This window comes from Leopardus geoffroyi, chromosome C3, assembly GCF_018350155.1.
Source record: "Leopardus geoffroyi isolate Oge1 chromosome C3, O.geoffroyi_Oge1_pat1.0, whole genome shotgun sequence".
NCBI classification, from domain to species: Eukaryota; Metazoa; Chordata; class Mammalia; order Carnivora; family Felidae; genus Leopardus; species Leopardus geoffroyi.
The window spans coordinates 77514184-77531940 of NC_059338.1; the positions used below are offsets into that span (position 1 = coordinate 77514184).

Consider the following 17757-nt stretch of genomic DNA (forward strand, 5'->3'; position numbering starts at 1 on the left):
CCCCTCCAATCCTTCCATTTTGCTCCAGCTCTTTCTCCAGCTCCCCGGACAGACCAAACACACGAGGATGCCCGAGTCCCTCACAAACTCCCCTCCGATGAGACAATTCAACCCCCGCCCCACCAAAGCCCCCAGATGTTCGCCGTCCCCCACCCACAAGTTTACCTCGGGTATCCTCGAGTCCCCAAAGATCTTCCAGTCTCGTCCGAACGCCCCAGCCTTCTGCCCCCCCGCCCCGGCCGCGTCTCCCAAAGGCACACACATCTCGCTTTCCCCCGGGTGTCCCGCATTCCCCCAGGTCCCCACCCAAACGCCCCCCCGGATTGCTACCTGGGTCCCCCCCCTCCCACCTCCCCAGCTCTGCTTCCAGCCAGCCCCACAGGTCCGCCTCCCCAGCGCCCCCGCATTTCCACCCGATCCCGAGCCTCCCCCGTCCCCGAGCCGCCCTGGCCGCCACTCCCCTGGCCCCAACCGCCGCGGGCTACAGTTAACGGCCGGCCGACCGGCCGGCGTGCGCCCTCACCTTGGTTCACCAGCCGCAGAGCGTGCGTGAAGGAGGGGTCCAGGGAGTCCTTCTCCGCCATCAGCTCCGGCAGGTACTTCTCCTCCATGCTCGCCGGCCGCCGGGCACGGGACGCCGACGCGCGTTGGGCGAGCAGCGGCGGCCCCGCGCCCCCCGACCCCGCCCGCGCCCCAGCGGCGCGCAACCCGGGCCAGAAGCCGCGGCCGGGGCGCGGCGGAGCCAAGCCCGGAGGTCGGCCAGGCGGCGGCACGGGGCGGGGGGTGGCCGCCGAGTGCCCCGCGCTGGCGGCCGCTGCCTCCCGGACGCGGCCCCCGCGGCCCCGCAGCGGGCCGAGCAGGAGCAGGCGCGGGCCGGCGCGGTCAGGCGGGCCCTCGGGCCGGGCCGGCGGCGCGCTCGGCGAGCCTGAGGCAGTCCCGGGCGAGCCCCGCCAGCCGGCGCCCGAGCCCCAGCTCAGCCGCGACCCGCACGCCGCGCGCCGCCCCGCGCTCTCCGAGCGGCCGCGCCGAGCGCCCGGCCCGCCGCCCCGCCCGCCGCGCCTGCGCCTGCGCGCCGCGCCCGCGCCCCCCGCCCCGCCCCGCCCGCCGCCTCCGGGGGGGGGGCCCGCCCCCTGCTGCGCGGCAGTCCGCGGGGAAGGGCGTCCCGGCGCCTCCCGCCCGCCGCGCGCTCTCCTCCGGCCCCGGGGGGCGCGGGGGAGCCCGGCGGTGCGGTGCCGGCGCGGCCCGACGCGGACGCCGGGAAACTGAGGCCCGGAGAGGTCGCGCGGCTCGCCCAAGGTCACCCGGCGAGCGCTCCCCGGAGGAGGGTCAGGGGCCCGGCCAGGAGAGAGGACAGGGAGGGGAGCCCGGGCTCGCCCCAGCGGGCCCTGGGGAGAGGCATCGGGGCGAGCCGCGCTGCTCTTTACGGCTCCCAGGACTTCCCTAACTTCTCTCGCGTTGCTGTCCCCTCCTGTTTGCAAGCAAATAACGCGGGCGCGCCGTCCTTCCCGGGCGCCCGGGCTCTGGGCGCCGACCCCGGGACCCTGGGTCCCGAGGTCGGTTACGTAAAAGAGCGTGCCCTTCAGGGTGTCTTTGTCAGCCCGAGTTGCCACCGGCTCCTCTTTCTCTTCTCCCCTAAACCGGCTGTGCCTGGATGAGGAAGAGGGAGCCTTGCTGGAACCTGTTCCCTCCTGGGGAGAGTGGCCTGGACGCACGTGGGCGCTGATGTCCTCTGTCCCTTTCCGCCCCCTTCCCCAAGGAGCCCTCCCTCGGGCCCGTTTTCAGGTTTAGTGAGCATGTGGAGTAAATGTCTCCCAGCTGGCCTAGGACTCAGAGTCTGTCCCGCCTTTCCCCCTCCAAACCTCCACCCCCAGTCCTGGCCTCAATGTCACATTCCCTGGACAGCTTTCCAAGACTTCCTCTGCCAAGCTGGTCAGGGCACCATGTCCTCCACCCCCCCCCCACCCCACCCCCCTTCCCTCCCCCTCACTGATCAGCCCTGGCTCACAGAGAGCTGTAATTCTGTTTTCTTGAGACCATGAGCATCTCAGGGGCAGAGCTAGAGTTTTGTTTTGGGGGGAGGGTCCCCAGCACCTGGTGCCTTTGGGAGAGGTGTGGGGGGCGCCAGATAAGTTTGTTGAAGTGACAAACCAGTGGAAAGCCACTCCTGTGGCCAGCTGTGGAGGGCAGGCGTGGAATCTTCCTCCCATGCACCTGTAGGCCTCCGCAGCCAGAGATGCTGAGAGTAGACATTAAGGAGCACCAAGCTACTGTAAGTCCCACCCCCAGTACCCACCTCCCTCAAGCTCAAGCACTCCAACCCCTGTTCCTCCCTAGACTGACTTGGCTCCCAGCTAAAGGGCCATTTCAGAATTCCCAGTAAGAACCTTCTTCATGTCTGTCTTTTGGCTAAACTCTCAAGAGGCCCTCAAATGACAGGTTAAATGTGTGGCCTCTGGGACGGGACAACCCAGATTTGCAATTATGGCTCTGCTGCTCACTAGCTGTGACCTCTCTGTGCCTCAGTCTCCTCATCTTGTAGAGATGAGAATAGACCCGATTTCATAACAGAGCCATGAAGAGTAAACTAAGCAGCTCCTAATGAAATCCCCCAAACAGTCTTCCGCACACAGTTAAGTGCTTAGCTGGTCTTTGTCGGGGTTTTCTTTGCATGGTTCTTCTCTTGGTCTTCCAAATCTCCTTCCCCTCAGCCGTGGCTCCCTGGAGCACTCAGCAAACACCGCGGTGCGTGGTCCTCACTGCAGGACACCCCATGGATTGCCCCAGCTGACTAAGCGAAGGACCCCGGGGGGCCCAGAGTGGGGCTTCTAGAACAGCAAGGGGGATGGTTGCAGTCCCAGCTCCTCCCTGACTCTCCGCAGGACCTTGGCTAATTAAACCTGTGTGAGCTTCAGAGACCCCCTCTCCAAAACCTGGGTTACGCCAGCAACCCTGGAGGGCGGCTGGAAAGATCCATAGGGCAGTGTCTTCTTCTCAACATTAGAATGGAATGCACATACCTCCCGCTTAGGTTCCTGCATCACAGGACCAAGGGCGTGAGTCCCCGGCAGACAGCCACCTTTAAAGGGAGGAAGGGAGGGGAGTTCTGGGGCATGGATGAGCCCCAGGAGAGGAGAATGGGACCAGACGCTGGACACTCAGCCGCTCCCTCCCCACTTCCTCTTTTAGTGTCTCCCTTCCATTCAGACCCTCTGCCCGAATCACAGTCCAAACTTCGAGGAATCACTGCTTTCATTAAGCATTTGCCAGGTACCAGGCACTATGTCAGGGGCTCTTTCATTCACCATTTTAAGTTTTCTCAACAACCTGTAGGGAAGACACCATTTATCACCACTTACAAATGAGGAAACCGAGGCTCAGAGCAGTTTGATACTTTGCTTCAGCCCACGGCTGTCAGTAAGGGATCCCAGACCTGTGGACCCTCATGCCTCCTCCCCCTCCCTTCCCTGTTCAGTCTGTGACACTGGGGACTGGCTCCACCCTCCTGCATCCGCAGGGTTGGCAGAGAAGTCTCGCCAGCAGCTGGGGAGGAGGGCTGTATGCCGGGAAGCTGACAGCAAAGGCACTGAATCTTCTGCTCCAGACCCTCCTTCTCTCAGAACCTTCCAAGAGGGCAGGTGCCCAGCACTGTGAGTGCCCACGTGGGGCCCTCCAGGGAGGAAGGAGATGAATGTCTCTGTGAGATGCTCAGGAAATGGTCCCCACCCACCAGACTGGCCAAGCTGCTGGCTGTGGGGCACTTCCCCACCTTGTTGGTCTTCATGGGACGGCCATTCCTGAGGGCGCTGACCCTCAGATCCCTTTGCTGATGAGAAAATCAGATGCTGGGAAAGATTTGAGTATTTTGCAAGCCGCTGCAGATAGCACTCCAATTTGGGTCTTCTGACCTCCAGGCACCCGTCAATACTCACGGAGCACACTCCATGTGCGGGGACTGCTCTGGGTCCAAGGGACTAGCCATGGACAAAATGGGACTTCTGCAAAGCCACTTCCGGCTGGAGCGCCGGGACCCTTATTCCATCCGCATACTTTGCCTCTGGCCTGGAGTGGAGGCCCTCAGCAGCGGTAAGAAGTTCTGGCTGCCCTGCCTCCTGGTACTTGTACATCAGGGATTCACCTCCCAGCCCCAGAGACAGAGGGGCACTAAAACCAACCCCACCGAGAGTCACCGTCACCATGCCCTCTCAGGAGCTGCTCTGCCTGCGGTTCCACAAGGAGCCCTTCTAGTTTCAGCCAACCACCACCGTGGCTGGCTGTCAGGATCCCCACCTAGCTCCCACCTACCGCACCCACGCGTTGGTGTGGACAAGTACTTCCCAGTCTTTCTGACCTTAACCCCAGTAGGTCAGACATTGCCACAGCATCCGCACGTGTCAGGGCAGGTATGTTTCTGAGATAGTTGCCATGTTTGTATCAGATTGCTGCTGAGGCTACAAGCTTCCTATTCCTTCGGTTTAAGAAAGGTGAGCCCCGGGGGGGGGGGGCGGGGGGGGTAAAAGGGGGGTGCGCCTGGGCAGCTCAGTTGGTGAAACATCTGACTTCAGCTCAGGTCATGATCTCACGGTTTGTGGGTTCGAGCCCCAGGTCGGGCTCTATGCTGGCAGCTCAGAGCCTGGAGCCCACTTCGGATTCTGTGCCTGCCCCTCCCCTGCTCATGCTCTCTCTCTCTCTCTCTCTCTCTCTCTCTCTCTCTCTCTCTTTCTCAGAAATCAATAAACATTAAAAAAAAAAATTAAAAAGAAAAGTGAACCCTATTCCAGATCCCCAAAACCCTGTAGTGTCTTGGGTGGTGAAAGTGAAATCTGGACCAAGAGCCAGAAAGGCCTCACTTTGGCCCCTAGCTGTGTGATCTTGAGCCAGGTGCCTGTGTCTCTGGGAACTGGGAGAGGAAATCTATACCTCCCAGGATGGTGGCAAGGCTTAAACTGAAGCCTAAGGCTCATCGTGGGCCCCAAGTGACTTGCCCAAAGCTTTTGACTCTCCCTCCCCCTGCCCAAGGGCTGTCCCTGCTCCTGGGCACACTGCACACATCACGCCAGGGTCTGGTCATCCCCAGGCCCCTCTGCCTCCACAGCCCTAGCGCCTGGATGGGCGGCCAGTACTCAGCAAGCCTTGGATGCCCGTTCAAGTCCGTTCTCCTGAAACACAGCCTCCGACAGCCCCGCTTCCCAGGTCCCCGAGACAAATGAGTTTGTCATGTAAGACAAGCACCGAAGGACGACACAGCCTTACCTAGAAATCAGTCATTTTCATGTCAGGGAGAAACGTTTGCTCTGATCCCTGACTCCAGACAGTTACAGGAAGTGCATTTTCCAACCTGAGCGTGACTTCAAAGGGCTTAACACACGAGGATGAGGGCATGGACAAAGTCCTCAAAGTTGGGAGCCTCCCAAAGCTCAAAGCCCAGCCATAAACCAGGAATGCCTTCGCCGAGGACACGTGGGTCTGTTAGTGGCCTCTCCCCGTTTTTCCTCAACCAGCCTCCCCAAACCTCCTGCATTCAGCGTGCAGAAATGCAGCTGGAAGGAGCCACAGAGATCAGCCGGCTCACAAGTCACTACTTCTTAGAGGTGAAGACACTGTCGCCCAGAACACTGAAGTGACCCAAAGGTAGTGAGTGCACAACCAGACGCGCGCGCACGCTCCACCCCTGTATAGAGTAGATGGAATGGGAGCTTTCAGCTCACTCACATACCGAGGACATCTATCTGTCTCTGTGTCCTCGTTCCCCAAAAGTCTATTCCCTCCTGCCCTTTTGTAGACGGAAACTCCAGTGGCTCCTGCCGCCTCTCTCCTTCAACAGGAAGGGAGCCCTCCTGCCTGTCTTGCAGCCGCTAATAAAACCACAGTATCGCGTACTCGCCCCCTAGTGGGCAAACGTGGACGTGCATGCCCCCGAAAGTTCTTGTGGAACCGGGTGGATAAACGCTTGGGTTGGACCTGCTGGCCACCGGAAGGGGGGGTTCCCAAATAGGATTTAACTCCTCGCCAGGAAAGAGGAGAGCACAGTATCGTCTTCGGGTGAAAGAGTGAAACATATGGAAAGGTAAAGAAAAAGAGGAAAAGGAAGGGAAGAGGTGAGGGAGGGAGAAGATAGGAAAAGGATGAGAAAGGAAGGACGTAGGGTCGGAGGAGAGCCCAAGGGACTAGGAAAGCTTAAAGGAGGCAGGTTTCTCTATGCTCATACGGTCTCCGCTTCAAAGATAAACACTTGAGGAAACCGTAATGGAGAACGACAAGAATTGTCCCGTCCTGGGTCAGCGTGTAGTACAGACGAGCCAGGTCAGCCCTTGACCAACCCCATCACTGCCTGACTTGGTATTCTTCCCCGAATCCAAATATTTCGCTGCCTCCATTTCTGAGCTTGTAAAGGAGAAGCCACGAGCTGTTGTTCTCTTCCTATTTTATTGAGATCTGATGAGAACGATAAAGATTTGCAGAGAAAACCCCCCAAAAAGTGCTCTGAGTTCCCAGATCTAACCGTCATCGAAGGGCGTTTTACCGTTTCCTTCTGCCCAGCAGCGGCCCGCTCTCCCTGCTTCCTGGACTACAAGGTGACATGTGACGCTGCACTGCCAGCGCGCTCGCGGTATTTCAACAGTGCATCAAATGATCACAACCTCTGGTGCTTTGTAAGATGCCGTGATGTGAAAGTCGCTGTTGACACGTGAAATATTATTGCCACAGTAGCAAAAAGATCGACGTCCTTCTCCCAAGCCGCCCTTTCTTGTCAGTGCGCGTGGAGACGCCCGCGGAACAATTCCGCCCACATTAGCAGAATACTCCACCGTAACCCTGCACGTGTCCGGGTTCGGCGCGACGATCAAACAAAACATTTTTGGAGGTGTCAAGTTAGTGTCCAGACAGCCCCCAAGGGGCTGATGACATCTGCAGGGTGCAGTGCGGAGGAAACACATGCAGGTCGCACACAAAACTGCCAGCGGGCGCCGGTGCTGTTTTTGGAGTTAAAAAAGGAAGAGCTGGTCTTAACGAAGCAGCTATGGGAGAAGGACGGACATGGGGTTGGGACTGTGTGCCCGTGTCCGCTGGATTGCACGAGAAACAGAAGTGGACTGCTGTCAGTGACCCCTGGTCTTCCTAAGTGTCTCTTCGGATTTTATTCTTCGGGTTCTGGAGAACGCTCAGCCCCCAGCACCACCCTGTCTGGATTCCTACCGACGGAACGGATCACACGTCAGAACCCCTCGCCTGCTGGTGATGGGGGAGGAAGCGAGGTTCCCGGATACACTCGGGCAGTCTTGATCCACGTGACCCAGCCTCGAACGGCAGCTCGTACGTGGGGTACTTGGGGGAAGTTCCAGCTTCCGCTGGTAAATCATAGTCTGGGAATCCATTCTCTCCAGGTTTCCTAGCCACACTCGCTGGGAGGAGCCCTGCAAATCTGCAGCACCCTCGACGTACCAATCAGAGGGATCCGTGCACAGTGCAACAAACTAAGTTGCCCTTGGGCGTGTAATTGTCGAGGCCACCGGCTGAGGAACCAAACACAGCAAGGAGCCTCCCCCTAAGCAGCTGAGTGCTTGCTGTAAAGCAGCGTCTTTACATCAATGTATGTAAAGTGCTCAGCACAGAGCCTGGCACTTAACGAGTACAGGATGGGTGGCATATATTAGAGCACACAGAAATATAACGGGAGCCACACGTGTAATTTCAGATTTCCTAGCAGCCACGTTAACAAGGTAAAAAGAGACAGGTAAAGTTCATTTTAATGAGATGGCTTATTGGGGTGCCTGAGTGGCTCATCTGACTCTCCATTTCAGCTCAGGTCATGATCTCACGGTGTGTGAGATCAAGTCCCACGTCAGACTCTGTGCTGACAGCACAGAGCCTGCTTGGGGTTCCTTCTTCCTCTGTCTCTCCCCCTCCCCTGCTCCCCCCTCAAGATAAATAAATAAGCATAAAAAAAAATAAGATAGTTTATTTAACCCCCTATATCCAGGATAATATTTCAGCATGTAATCAATACTTGTAGAATAGCGAGATAGTTTGCAATCTTTTTTTTTTTTTTAACGTTTTTATTTATTTTTGAGACAGAGAGAGACAGAGCATGAACGGGGGAGGGTCAGAGATAGAGGGAGACACAGAATCGGAAACAGGCTCCAGGCTCTGAGCCATCAGCCCAGAGCCCGACGCGGGGCTCGAACTCACAGACCGCGAGATCGTGACCTGGCTGAAGTCGGACGCTTAACCGACTGCGCCACCCAGGCGCCCCTGCAATCTTTTTTTTTTATACTAACTTGTTGAAATCTGGTGTGTACTTGGTGCTTCTCCATCCAGATGCAAAGGGTTAAAGTAAAATGTCCTACTGATACTCTAAAGATGCATTTAATGGAAACACATCTCGCATGGCTTCCATTTTAACATTTAAATTCTTCTAAATTTAAATGACACCAGCAGCAGTTCTCCACTAATACTAGCCCCCAAATCAAGTGCCCACGAGCCACATGTGGCTCGTGACTATGGAGCCGGGCAGCGCACATCCGGAGGAGAGGTTCGGGACCATGAAATAGAAAACCCAGTTGTCAGTGCTCAACAAAACAGGTGCGTCCTACATGGAGTCCAAAATAGGCTGCCCAGGACTGGTGCAGTGGTATGCCAGACCCCTTCAGTCTTTCTCCTCCACCCACCTTAGGGTGTCGGGATGGGATGTCCCCATTCCTCCCTGGGCATCTGACCTCATTCCAGGCAGGAAAAAGTAGGGGATGGTCAGGTAGGTACGATAGGAGCGGATGTTTTGAGCATCTGAGCCCGAACCAAGTATATGACAGGGCTCGTGAGAGGTGGCTCCCTGTCCTCAGGGAAAGGAAAGCCCGAAAGCCACTGCCCCACCCATGCTTCTGCCAAGAAATACCTGGGCTTAGCTCAAGCAGAGGGCCGCTCGCTGTGGTGGTGGTGAATTTCATCATCCACAGAGTCGGCTTCTCTCTAGCCATGTGGCCTGGAGCTGCTTGACGCCCCTAAGGTTTGGCTTCCTCACCTGTGCCAAGGGGATCACAGTGAGCAGCGCCTACCTCCTCCGATCATTAGGAGGATAAAGTTAGTCACTGTTTGAATGTGCTGAAAACAGGGCCCGGCACATAGTAGGTGCTTTGCTAAGGTTTCTTAGGCGGAATAATCTCAGTCCTGCGAACAATTTTTGGCTGATCGATCTCCTCAGTGTTCAGTACGGGTCTGAGACTCTTCTCCCTTGAGGGCTGAGAGCAAATCAAAACTACATCTGTCTCTCCAGGACTAAAAGATGGAAAGTGATCATGTCAGCAAAATCAAGAAGTCCATTCATTGCATACGTCACTGAGATCCACTGGTTGGCATTCTATAGCCTGAAAATGCTTTGATTTTTTTTTTTTTTTTCATCTTATGGACAATACAAAGCCCTGCCAATACTTGTCGACCACCAACGATGGATTTAGCAGACAGGAAAATGAAATCCTACCCCTTCCCTGACTAGCTTGAATGTGTGACTTGGTCAAGTTATGCCGCCTTTCTCTGAGCCTTCATTTTCTCCCCTGTGAAATGGGGCTGCTTCATTCCTAGGTCAAACATGCCTTTAGGCACACAATGGTTTCTCAGCGAAGGCAAGTGGTTTCCTTCTACCTTTTGTCTTTGAAAGGCTATAAGGAATGAGGAAGCTGGGAAAGCTAGTATGGGAGACTGAATTTCACAGATGGCCCCTGTTACTTAAGGGTTATCAAATTTCGAGCCACTTGTGCAGCAGGGTTTGTTAAACTAAGCAATGCACGGTGATGCTTTTTGCCAGTTCTGCTCAGAAGGCACTGTTGTTTTAAGTGACCGAGAGCTCATACCTCAGAGCCACAGTGGGAAGAGCAGACTTTGGAGCTCAACCCATCAACCTCTTCAGCAAGGGACACTTTTCTTTACCTCTCGTTTTTTCCTTTTTAGCATTAAAGGATCTTTGCATTTCTGAAAAGGCAAGACCACTGACGTCACTTTTCCCTGCCTCAGCTTCCTTAATTGTAAATATCTACCTTACAGAAATATTGAGATTGACTAATATTACGTTCATAAATTGCCCGGCACACAGTGGAGGCTTGGTGGATGGTAATTGTTATAGTAAGGCTCTGTCCCCCTTGAAATGAAATTGGGTTTCTCATCAAATCAAACAGGCTCCGTAACGTGGATAAAGAAAAAAAAATCTACAGAAATGAGTTCTTTCACCGAGTTTTTCTTTTCTAGGTTGGCTGAAATAAAGAGAGGAGTAGAACATTACACTCCAAAGATATAATGCCGCCTCTCCTCAAGAAGCTGTCAGGTTTTAATGGCATGAGGACAATTTACTTCAAGTAAAGTCCAAGCAGATGCTTGATGCTGGAGAAGTTACTTTTAAGCAGGTCTTTAAAATTGGCTGAGAATCTGAGGCTGTGCTCAGAGAGACTGTTAAATCATTGAATAATTTCTCCAAGACGTCAAGTTAGCTCTTATAACAGGCCCCTCAAATTAGCCTGAGAGCCCTTACAACAAACGAGTCTCTGATTAAAAGATTAATGTGGTCTTATTTTGCATTTCCATCTTTGCCTTTCATAAAATAGCTTTAAAAATAGCCTTTAAAAATAGCTTTATTTGGGTGGCTCAGTTGATGACGCATGCAACTTTGGCTCAAGTCATGATCTCACGGTTCGTGAGTCTGAGCCCCGCATCGGGTTCTGTGCTGACAGCTCGGAGCCTGGAACCTGCTTCGGATTCTGTGTCTCCCTCCTCTGTGCCCCTCCCCCACTCACGCTCTGTCTCTCTCAAAAATAAGTAAACATTAAACAAATTTTTTTTTCAACGTTTATTTATTTTTGGGACAGAGAGAGACAGAGCATGAATGGGGGAGGGGCAGAGAGAGAGGGAGACACAGAATCGGAAACAGGCTCCAGGCTCTGAGCCATCAGCCCAGAGCCCGACGCGGGGCTCGAACTCACGGACCGCGAGATCGTGACCTGGCTGAAGTCGGATGCTTTACCGACTGCGCCACCCAGGCGCCCCTAAACAAATTTTTTTAAAATAGTTTTTATTTTTACTCTTCTTCCCCACCCCCCAAAATCTTGTTCTTTTTCAGTGGTCTCTCTCATCGATAGTGCGCTCCGTTATTCCAGACACCTGGAGGCCCTCCTTCAGCCCTGCAGTGACTCTGTTAACAGTTTCTGTTCCTTGCCTCTCCCAAGTACCCTGATTCCCCCACTTCTCTGTCCCCCCTCTGCCTTCTCCACAGCCTCCCACTGGCCTTCTGTCCTCTCCTCCCACCTGTCAATTATCTGCCCTGCACCCAGGCTGAGCTTTAACAATGCAAATCTGGTCATTTCCTTCTTGCTGAAAACCTGGCAGTGGTCTCCATTGCCGTTGGTTCCGATGAAGTCCAAAATGCTTTATTCAGCCAACAAGGCCTATGTGATTTGGCCCCACCTACTTTATGAGTCTCTTCTCACTGCTTCCACAATGATCTCTGGGTTTGGGGGAATGTACCATGCACTCATTGAATGGATGCTCTATAACCTATAGTGGCTCCCTTTTTCTCCAAGTATCCCTCTGACTGTGACTGGTGACCCCTGGCCCATCCTCCCCTCTGACGCTGACTGTTGACCTACGGCCATCATTTCCTCTCCTCTTCTTTGCACTCAAAGCCCAAGAGCTCTTCTATGGCTGGTCCTTTCCAGAGGAGGTATGGTTCACATTCTGGTCCCCTCACCAGAACTTCCTGGTGGAGAATTAGGGCAGATTCAACCAACCTCCCATAACATTAATCCATCAATGCATCACAAGTGCACACACACACGCACACACACAGACACACACACACACACACACACACACACATACACACACACAATGTTCCCCAGACCATCACAGCCAAACCAATGCCTGGACACTCAAGCGCTTGGGAGATCAGTGCGGTCAGAGATACAGCAGTTGTTTCTAAGAAAGAAGGACACACCTCCTCACCAGTTCATAACCCTTTTGTGTTCCTTTTCCTTGGTGTTCTTCTCTTTATTGATCAGTGTTTACTGAGTATATATAATCATGTGTCAGTTACTCTTTCAGGCTTTGGAACAGGACCCTCCCTTCATAAAGCATAGAGTCTAGTGGAGGAGACAGACAGGCTACGTACTAGCTTTATGACCTTCAGTAAGTCACTTAACCTCCCTGTGTCCCAGTCCCATTTTACCTGTGAAATGAAAATATGAATGTCACCCTCGTAGCATTGTTATGGAATGCAGTAAAGTAACATATGCCAACCGCTGACTTCATAAGATTGATGTGACATATGAGATAATACAAGAAAGGTACCTAGAACAGTATCGGGATTTACTGATCATTGTCAGTAGAGATCAGTACAGATCTTTATCAGTATCATTATTTACTGTCTTCAGGAAATAATTGTTTGGAGTATTAGTATATGAACAAAGGCGCATAGAACTGCAGATTGTACCAGTTCTCTGAAGGAAAAATGTTGGGGCGGTGAGAAGGAATGACTCGGGGAAATTAGGTAGAGTGATCAGGGAAGGCCCCTTGAAGACGCAAATGCAAAGACAAGGAGGCAGCTGCGAGAATCCGCGGAAGAAGTGGCGTCTGGGACACAACAGAACCGATGTGGGTCTTCTAGGCACACAATTCTCGCTCAAATGCCTTCTCTTCAGCTGCTTGCGGTGCATCCTCGGGCGAGCCACCACGCCGCCTTGAGGCTCCGTTTCAGTTACGGCGTCAATAATAAAGAGAATGAAGGTAATAGTAATGAAGAAAATAACACCAGTGTAGTAGATTTTAAATGACCAAACTCACGTAAGTCACCAAACAGAGAGCTGTACGCATACACAGTAGGCACTTAATAAATGCTGCCTTGCATCCTCCCCCCATGCTAAGCATCCTCTGAGATTAACGATCACCTTCTTGGGACCATTCACATAACCAGTAAGTCGGGCTTGGGAAGCCATACTGATCTAACTCCCGACCCTGGGTCCTTCCCCCTCACTACTCCGTCAAAGCGCAAACTGTGACAATAGCAGACACGCGGCTAGGATGCCGATCCCAACTCCTTGCTTATGAATTCTCTCTTTACTCCTCGCGATGTCTCAGTGAAGAAGATTCTACTCTTTCTCCTCAGCCTACAGGGGAGGGGGACCGGCAGGTATGGCAGCCTGCCCAGCTTTGTCCAGCTTGTCCGTCTTGGGCCTGTTTTCCATGCTCCCGCCCCACGTGTGGACTTCCTTCCAGGGCTGGGGTGGAGGGGGGTGTTTTCTTGCATTCTCATGCTCCCTCCCTTCGTCAGGCTGAATCCTACTCTTGATTAGTGTTTCCCTCTTTCAGGAAGGTTCCGGTTTGCTCCGGGCCATGGTGACCTGAGCTGAGCTGGACAAATCAGGGCCCTGCCCACATTTGGTCCTAGACGTCTTCTTGTTTGCTTGTGACACATTTATCTTTCCAATGGGCTGATATCGTACCTGCCCACCTCCCACTCTTCCTTGCCTTCATGTCCTGTTGTGCATCACACAGGTCTGGGGACTTGCTAGACTGGCAAGTCCTGACAACACTGGACAAGAGGGGAGGGAGAGCAAGGAGAGAAAAAGGATCCCCGTGATCCTGGAGGAGTGAATAACACTATTTCTTCATAGCTGGAAGTAATGCTGAATAATCTCTACATTGAAACAGTACTTGTCCTGAGGAAGTCACGTTTTCTGAAATAAGAATTAGGGCACATTTCTGAGAAGAGAGCTGAGGAGGGTGTGAAGAAGCCACAACATTGGGCTGTTAGGACTGGGTTGGGGGGAGTAGTTGAAATTAGTGTTCTGTGCTGTATCTACTGAAGGGTACTATCATCGCCATTTCACAGCTAAAGAAATTGAATCCACAGGTCATTCAGCTTCTAAGGCATTGGAGGCATTGAACTCAACAGTGAAACTCTTTTCCTCTGAGAATTATCGCTGCGTGAATTCCCACCCGGTCATGCTAGGTCCGGCGTAAACCTTCCGAATACACATAACTCGTCATTTGAGCTTTGGTTTGCATAAGACCATGACTTCTCAATACATTTCAGAGCCCACTCCAGACTCTGACCTCCCCTGTCAAAGCATCCATCGTACGATAGATAAGCCCTCGACTTGTCCCTAGCACCCTGGAGAGTGAAATGCAGGCCAGCTTGTCTGTTTCATCCAGCATCTGGGACAGCCTGGTTCTCTTGCTCCGGCTCTACATTCTAAAAGATCACTTTTCCTGCTCCCCAACCCACACCACAGCCTGCTCCTCCCTCCCTGGATCTCCGTATTCATACCAGACAAGTCAGCCTGACAACAAGGAGCGCCCCTTCTGGATGACGGGCCCCTGCTCTGGGCTCCCAGAGCTCGGGCTTCCTTATGGTATGGCGGCCTCCTCCCCACACACATCCGTCTCCCCACCAGGCTGTGTTTTCCCGGAGCCCAGAGACCGTGGGTGCTGCGTAAATGTTAGCGGGAGAGGTGAACAAATGTCGCATCGTTGTTGTAGCCATGAGTTTGTGGCAAGTCTTTCCATGTAACGCGTTGAACAAAATTTGGCTTAACACGTGCCACCTAAGCCATCTGCATACATTTCATATCCAACATATTATACTAGGCTGACGTGTTCTGCAATATGGTTGTTTCAAATACAAAAAAAAAAAAAAAAAAAAAAAAAACAACAAAGGAAACCTGGTTATGGATGGATACCTGGTTTTAGCATTTAGGGGGGATAGGCCTATAGCTGTTATCTAGAACATTTTTAAGCAAGTAGAGGTGGGGAGGGCTTCAGATATAGGGTATGCTTTTCCTATACTCATGGGAAGCATCAAGTTTCTGGGTTTTATCAGCCGAGAACGTGAAGAAGTGTGTTAAAATACTTAACAGTTTGTTACATATCAGGTCTAGAAAGCCAATTATGTAAAAAAAAAAAATCTACATCCATTTTTTTTAAGTTTCTTTATTTTGAGAGAGACAGAGTGTGAGTGGGGGAGGGGCAGAGACAGAGGGAGAATCTCAAGCAGGCTCCGCACTGTCAGCACAGAGCCCATGTGGGGCTCGAACTCACGAGACCGTGAGATCATGATCTGAGTTGGAATCAAGAGTTGGCCGCTTAACCGACTGAGCCACCCAGGTGCCCCTACATCCATTTTAATAAGACTGAAATCTGTGTGAGCCAAAATCTTGTTGCGTTTTTCTCCTACCACTGGTACCGAGGAAGTTGAGGTTATAGTGTCTATACCTCCACAGCGATCAGAACATGTTTTAGTCCTTCATTCATTTATCCATTCAGCAAATCATCGAGTCCCTCTGCCAGGCACCGCGGGGCTCCAGAAGGATGGCCTCAGCCTCGGGAAGCTGCGATCTCTGCTCCTCGTCTGAGGAAGGTGTATATTATACCAGTAAGCTCACACGTCAAAGTAGACATTACAACACATGATCAGTAATCAGTGATCAGTGTTCCGAGTGAAGAACAACAGGTGACCCATGGAAATCAGGTGGTCAGGAAAGTGGCAGCTGGGGGGATCACTTGGTCCTGTGTCCCCATTCTAGAGATGGGGAGACGGAGGCCTGAGCGTTTTGACTGTTGTGGAAGACCAAGGACAGAGATGAGGTAGCAAAGGTCTTCTCCCAAAGCCCAAGCTTCCCTCACTAGTCACAGCCTTGCTTAATTGGTTCATCTTCACAAACATGGAATAAGGATAGGTTATTTTGGAGATCTTTCTACCTCGAGCAGTCTGTGTACTCTTATTTGATTAAATCCACTCAAGCAGACGTCCTTTGGATATTTCCCTTTTTTCTGGCCTCATTATGAATTGTGGTCGTGGTGATTCCATCGGGGGAATTATTGTCATAATCATGCTCACTTTCTTTCTTTCGCTCTTTCTTTCTTTCTTTCTTCCTTTCTTTCTTTCGTTTTCTCATAATATCTAAAAATTGCTTTCTTCTCACACAACATAATTTTACTCTGAAATGGAACTTTGTGCTGACAGGTGCAGACACAAAACAATTGATTAAAGATCCATGCGGATGAAATTTGGGGGAAGAAAAGCTATAGCAGATTACCCATGCTTATTGTAATATCTAGGTAATCAGAATCTATACGCAAAGGACATTTTCTGAAATAGTCTAAAATAATCTATATTTCATCAGATGGTAGCGGCACTGGAACAAAGTCACGTCACAGAACGAGTTCTCTGCAATCTGCAATTAATTAAGCAAAGGGACAAATTATACTTAAAGATCCCTTGAAAGGCTATCAACACCATTATTTTTCTAATACAAAGTGCCTTTCCCATAATGCATCTGACCCCTCTTTTTCCCTCTGTAATACCTGATTGCAAAGAAATTCTTAAAATAGACAGAGTCCTCATTATAGAAGTTTAGTTGTCTCTGGAATATGTCTCAAATCCCCAAGTACTGTCTTCCCCACTTCTCCACGAACTGTTCTCTGAGATTGCACCACGCTGGTTCCATTCTTTCTAAGGCTTTGTTTTAAGTTGAGCAGAAATTCCCGATAGCGGTAACTTGCATTTTCCACCCTTTCCTCCTTCTATCTTCTCGTCTTTCCACCCCTATTTCCATATCCCCCAAATGTTAAAACACCTCAACATTCTGGCTGAAGTGCAGCCTGAGGCACCACTGGCACCCTTACACGGCCCCCTGCCCACCTATGCCCACGAAGCTCCCATAGACTCAGGGCCCCCACTCGTCTACACAACAGGACAGCCATGGCCATGGTGGGGAGGTCTTCCTCGCTTCTGCACGGTGCACGGAACAGCACCCGATGCCCTCCAGTTACTCAAACAGTGAAGATAATTGAACTGAATTAAATCTAGACTTGCTGGCTCAGAATTCTGGAATTTGAATTTGGTTCTACTGTGCCCTGGTGGCTGATGGGGAAATATTTAGTCAAGTGGGAATAAGGCTTTTCTTCTCATGGTGTGATAAAAAGTCTTGGGCAGATATGGGTTCACATCCGAAGTTTTCTTCCCAGCAGTGGTGGGACCTTGAACACATCACCTCCCTCTCATAGCCTCGGGGCCTTCTTCTAAAAACAGGGATAACCATACTTCATTGGAACGCTGGGCGGATCAGAGGTAAGCACATCAGGTCTCCTGAGGGGTGTGCCACAAGTAGGTGTCCCCCTCACGTTTACAATCAGTGAGAGCATCATGACCTCCACCACCTGGAGGGTGGAGTTGTGAGTCATAGCGAGGCGTGGCCTTGTTCTCCAACATGTGTTTGCTGAATAATCAAAATTCCACCAGTTTATTTGTCGAGCACCTGCTCTACCAACACAGGTTTGCTGCTACGGAGGATATTCGAAAAAGATGGGGCTCTCGCCATCGAGGAAATAACCATTATGTCTGAATAGATCATTTAACCCATCTCATTACTTGGTAACAAAGTGGGCCAGCTGCAAACTCCCCTGGATGCAAATGGAAAGAAGGGTTTAAACAGTTTATTCCAACAACCTGCCTTGTCTGTCTGGAGCACTGGAGAAGAAATAAGAACAATTACTTCCTTGTCTTCAGGGCCCGTTGCCAAATGAGATATGGAAAGAAACTTACCAAGCAGTTTCCCATTTTCTTCCAGGTTTAAAATTTACCATCAAAGTGATGCACCTTTGTGTGGAATATTGGATGAACTAGGGATCAAAGCTTCCTACAAATCCCCTATGTTTTTGGATGCGTCCTAAAGCAACATTAATGAGTCAACATGTGGTGTACATAATTCTGGCCTTTACTAC

General features: G+C 51.9%; 1 protein-coding gene across 1 annotated transcript in view; it reads right to left on the reverse strand.

Annotated features, from left to right (window-relative positions):
• The window catches only part of KHDRBS3 (KH RNA binding domain containing, signal transduction associated 3), a 183113-nt gene extending 182086 nt beyond the window's left edge, over window positions 1–1027 (reverse strand). Inside the window, exon 1 of the mRNA XM_045453580.1 lies at window positions 524–1027. Within this exon, the coding sequence (XP_045309536.1) occupies window positions 524–611 (88 nt within the window). The 5' untranslated portion in view covers window positions 612–1027. The remainder of the gene's footprint in view (window positions 1–523) is intronic.
• Between the last annotated feature and the right edge of the window lie 16730 nt (window positions 1028–17757).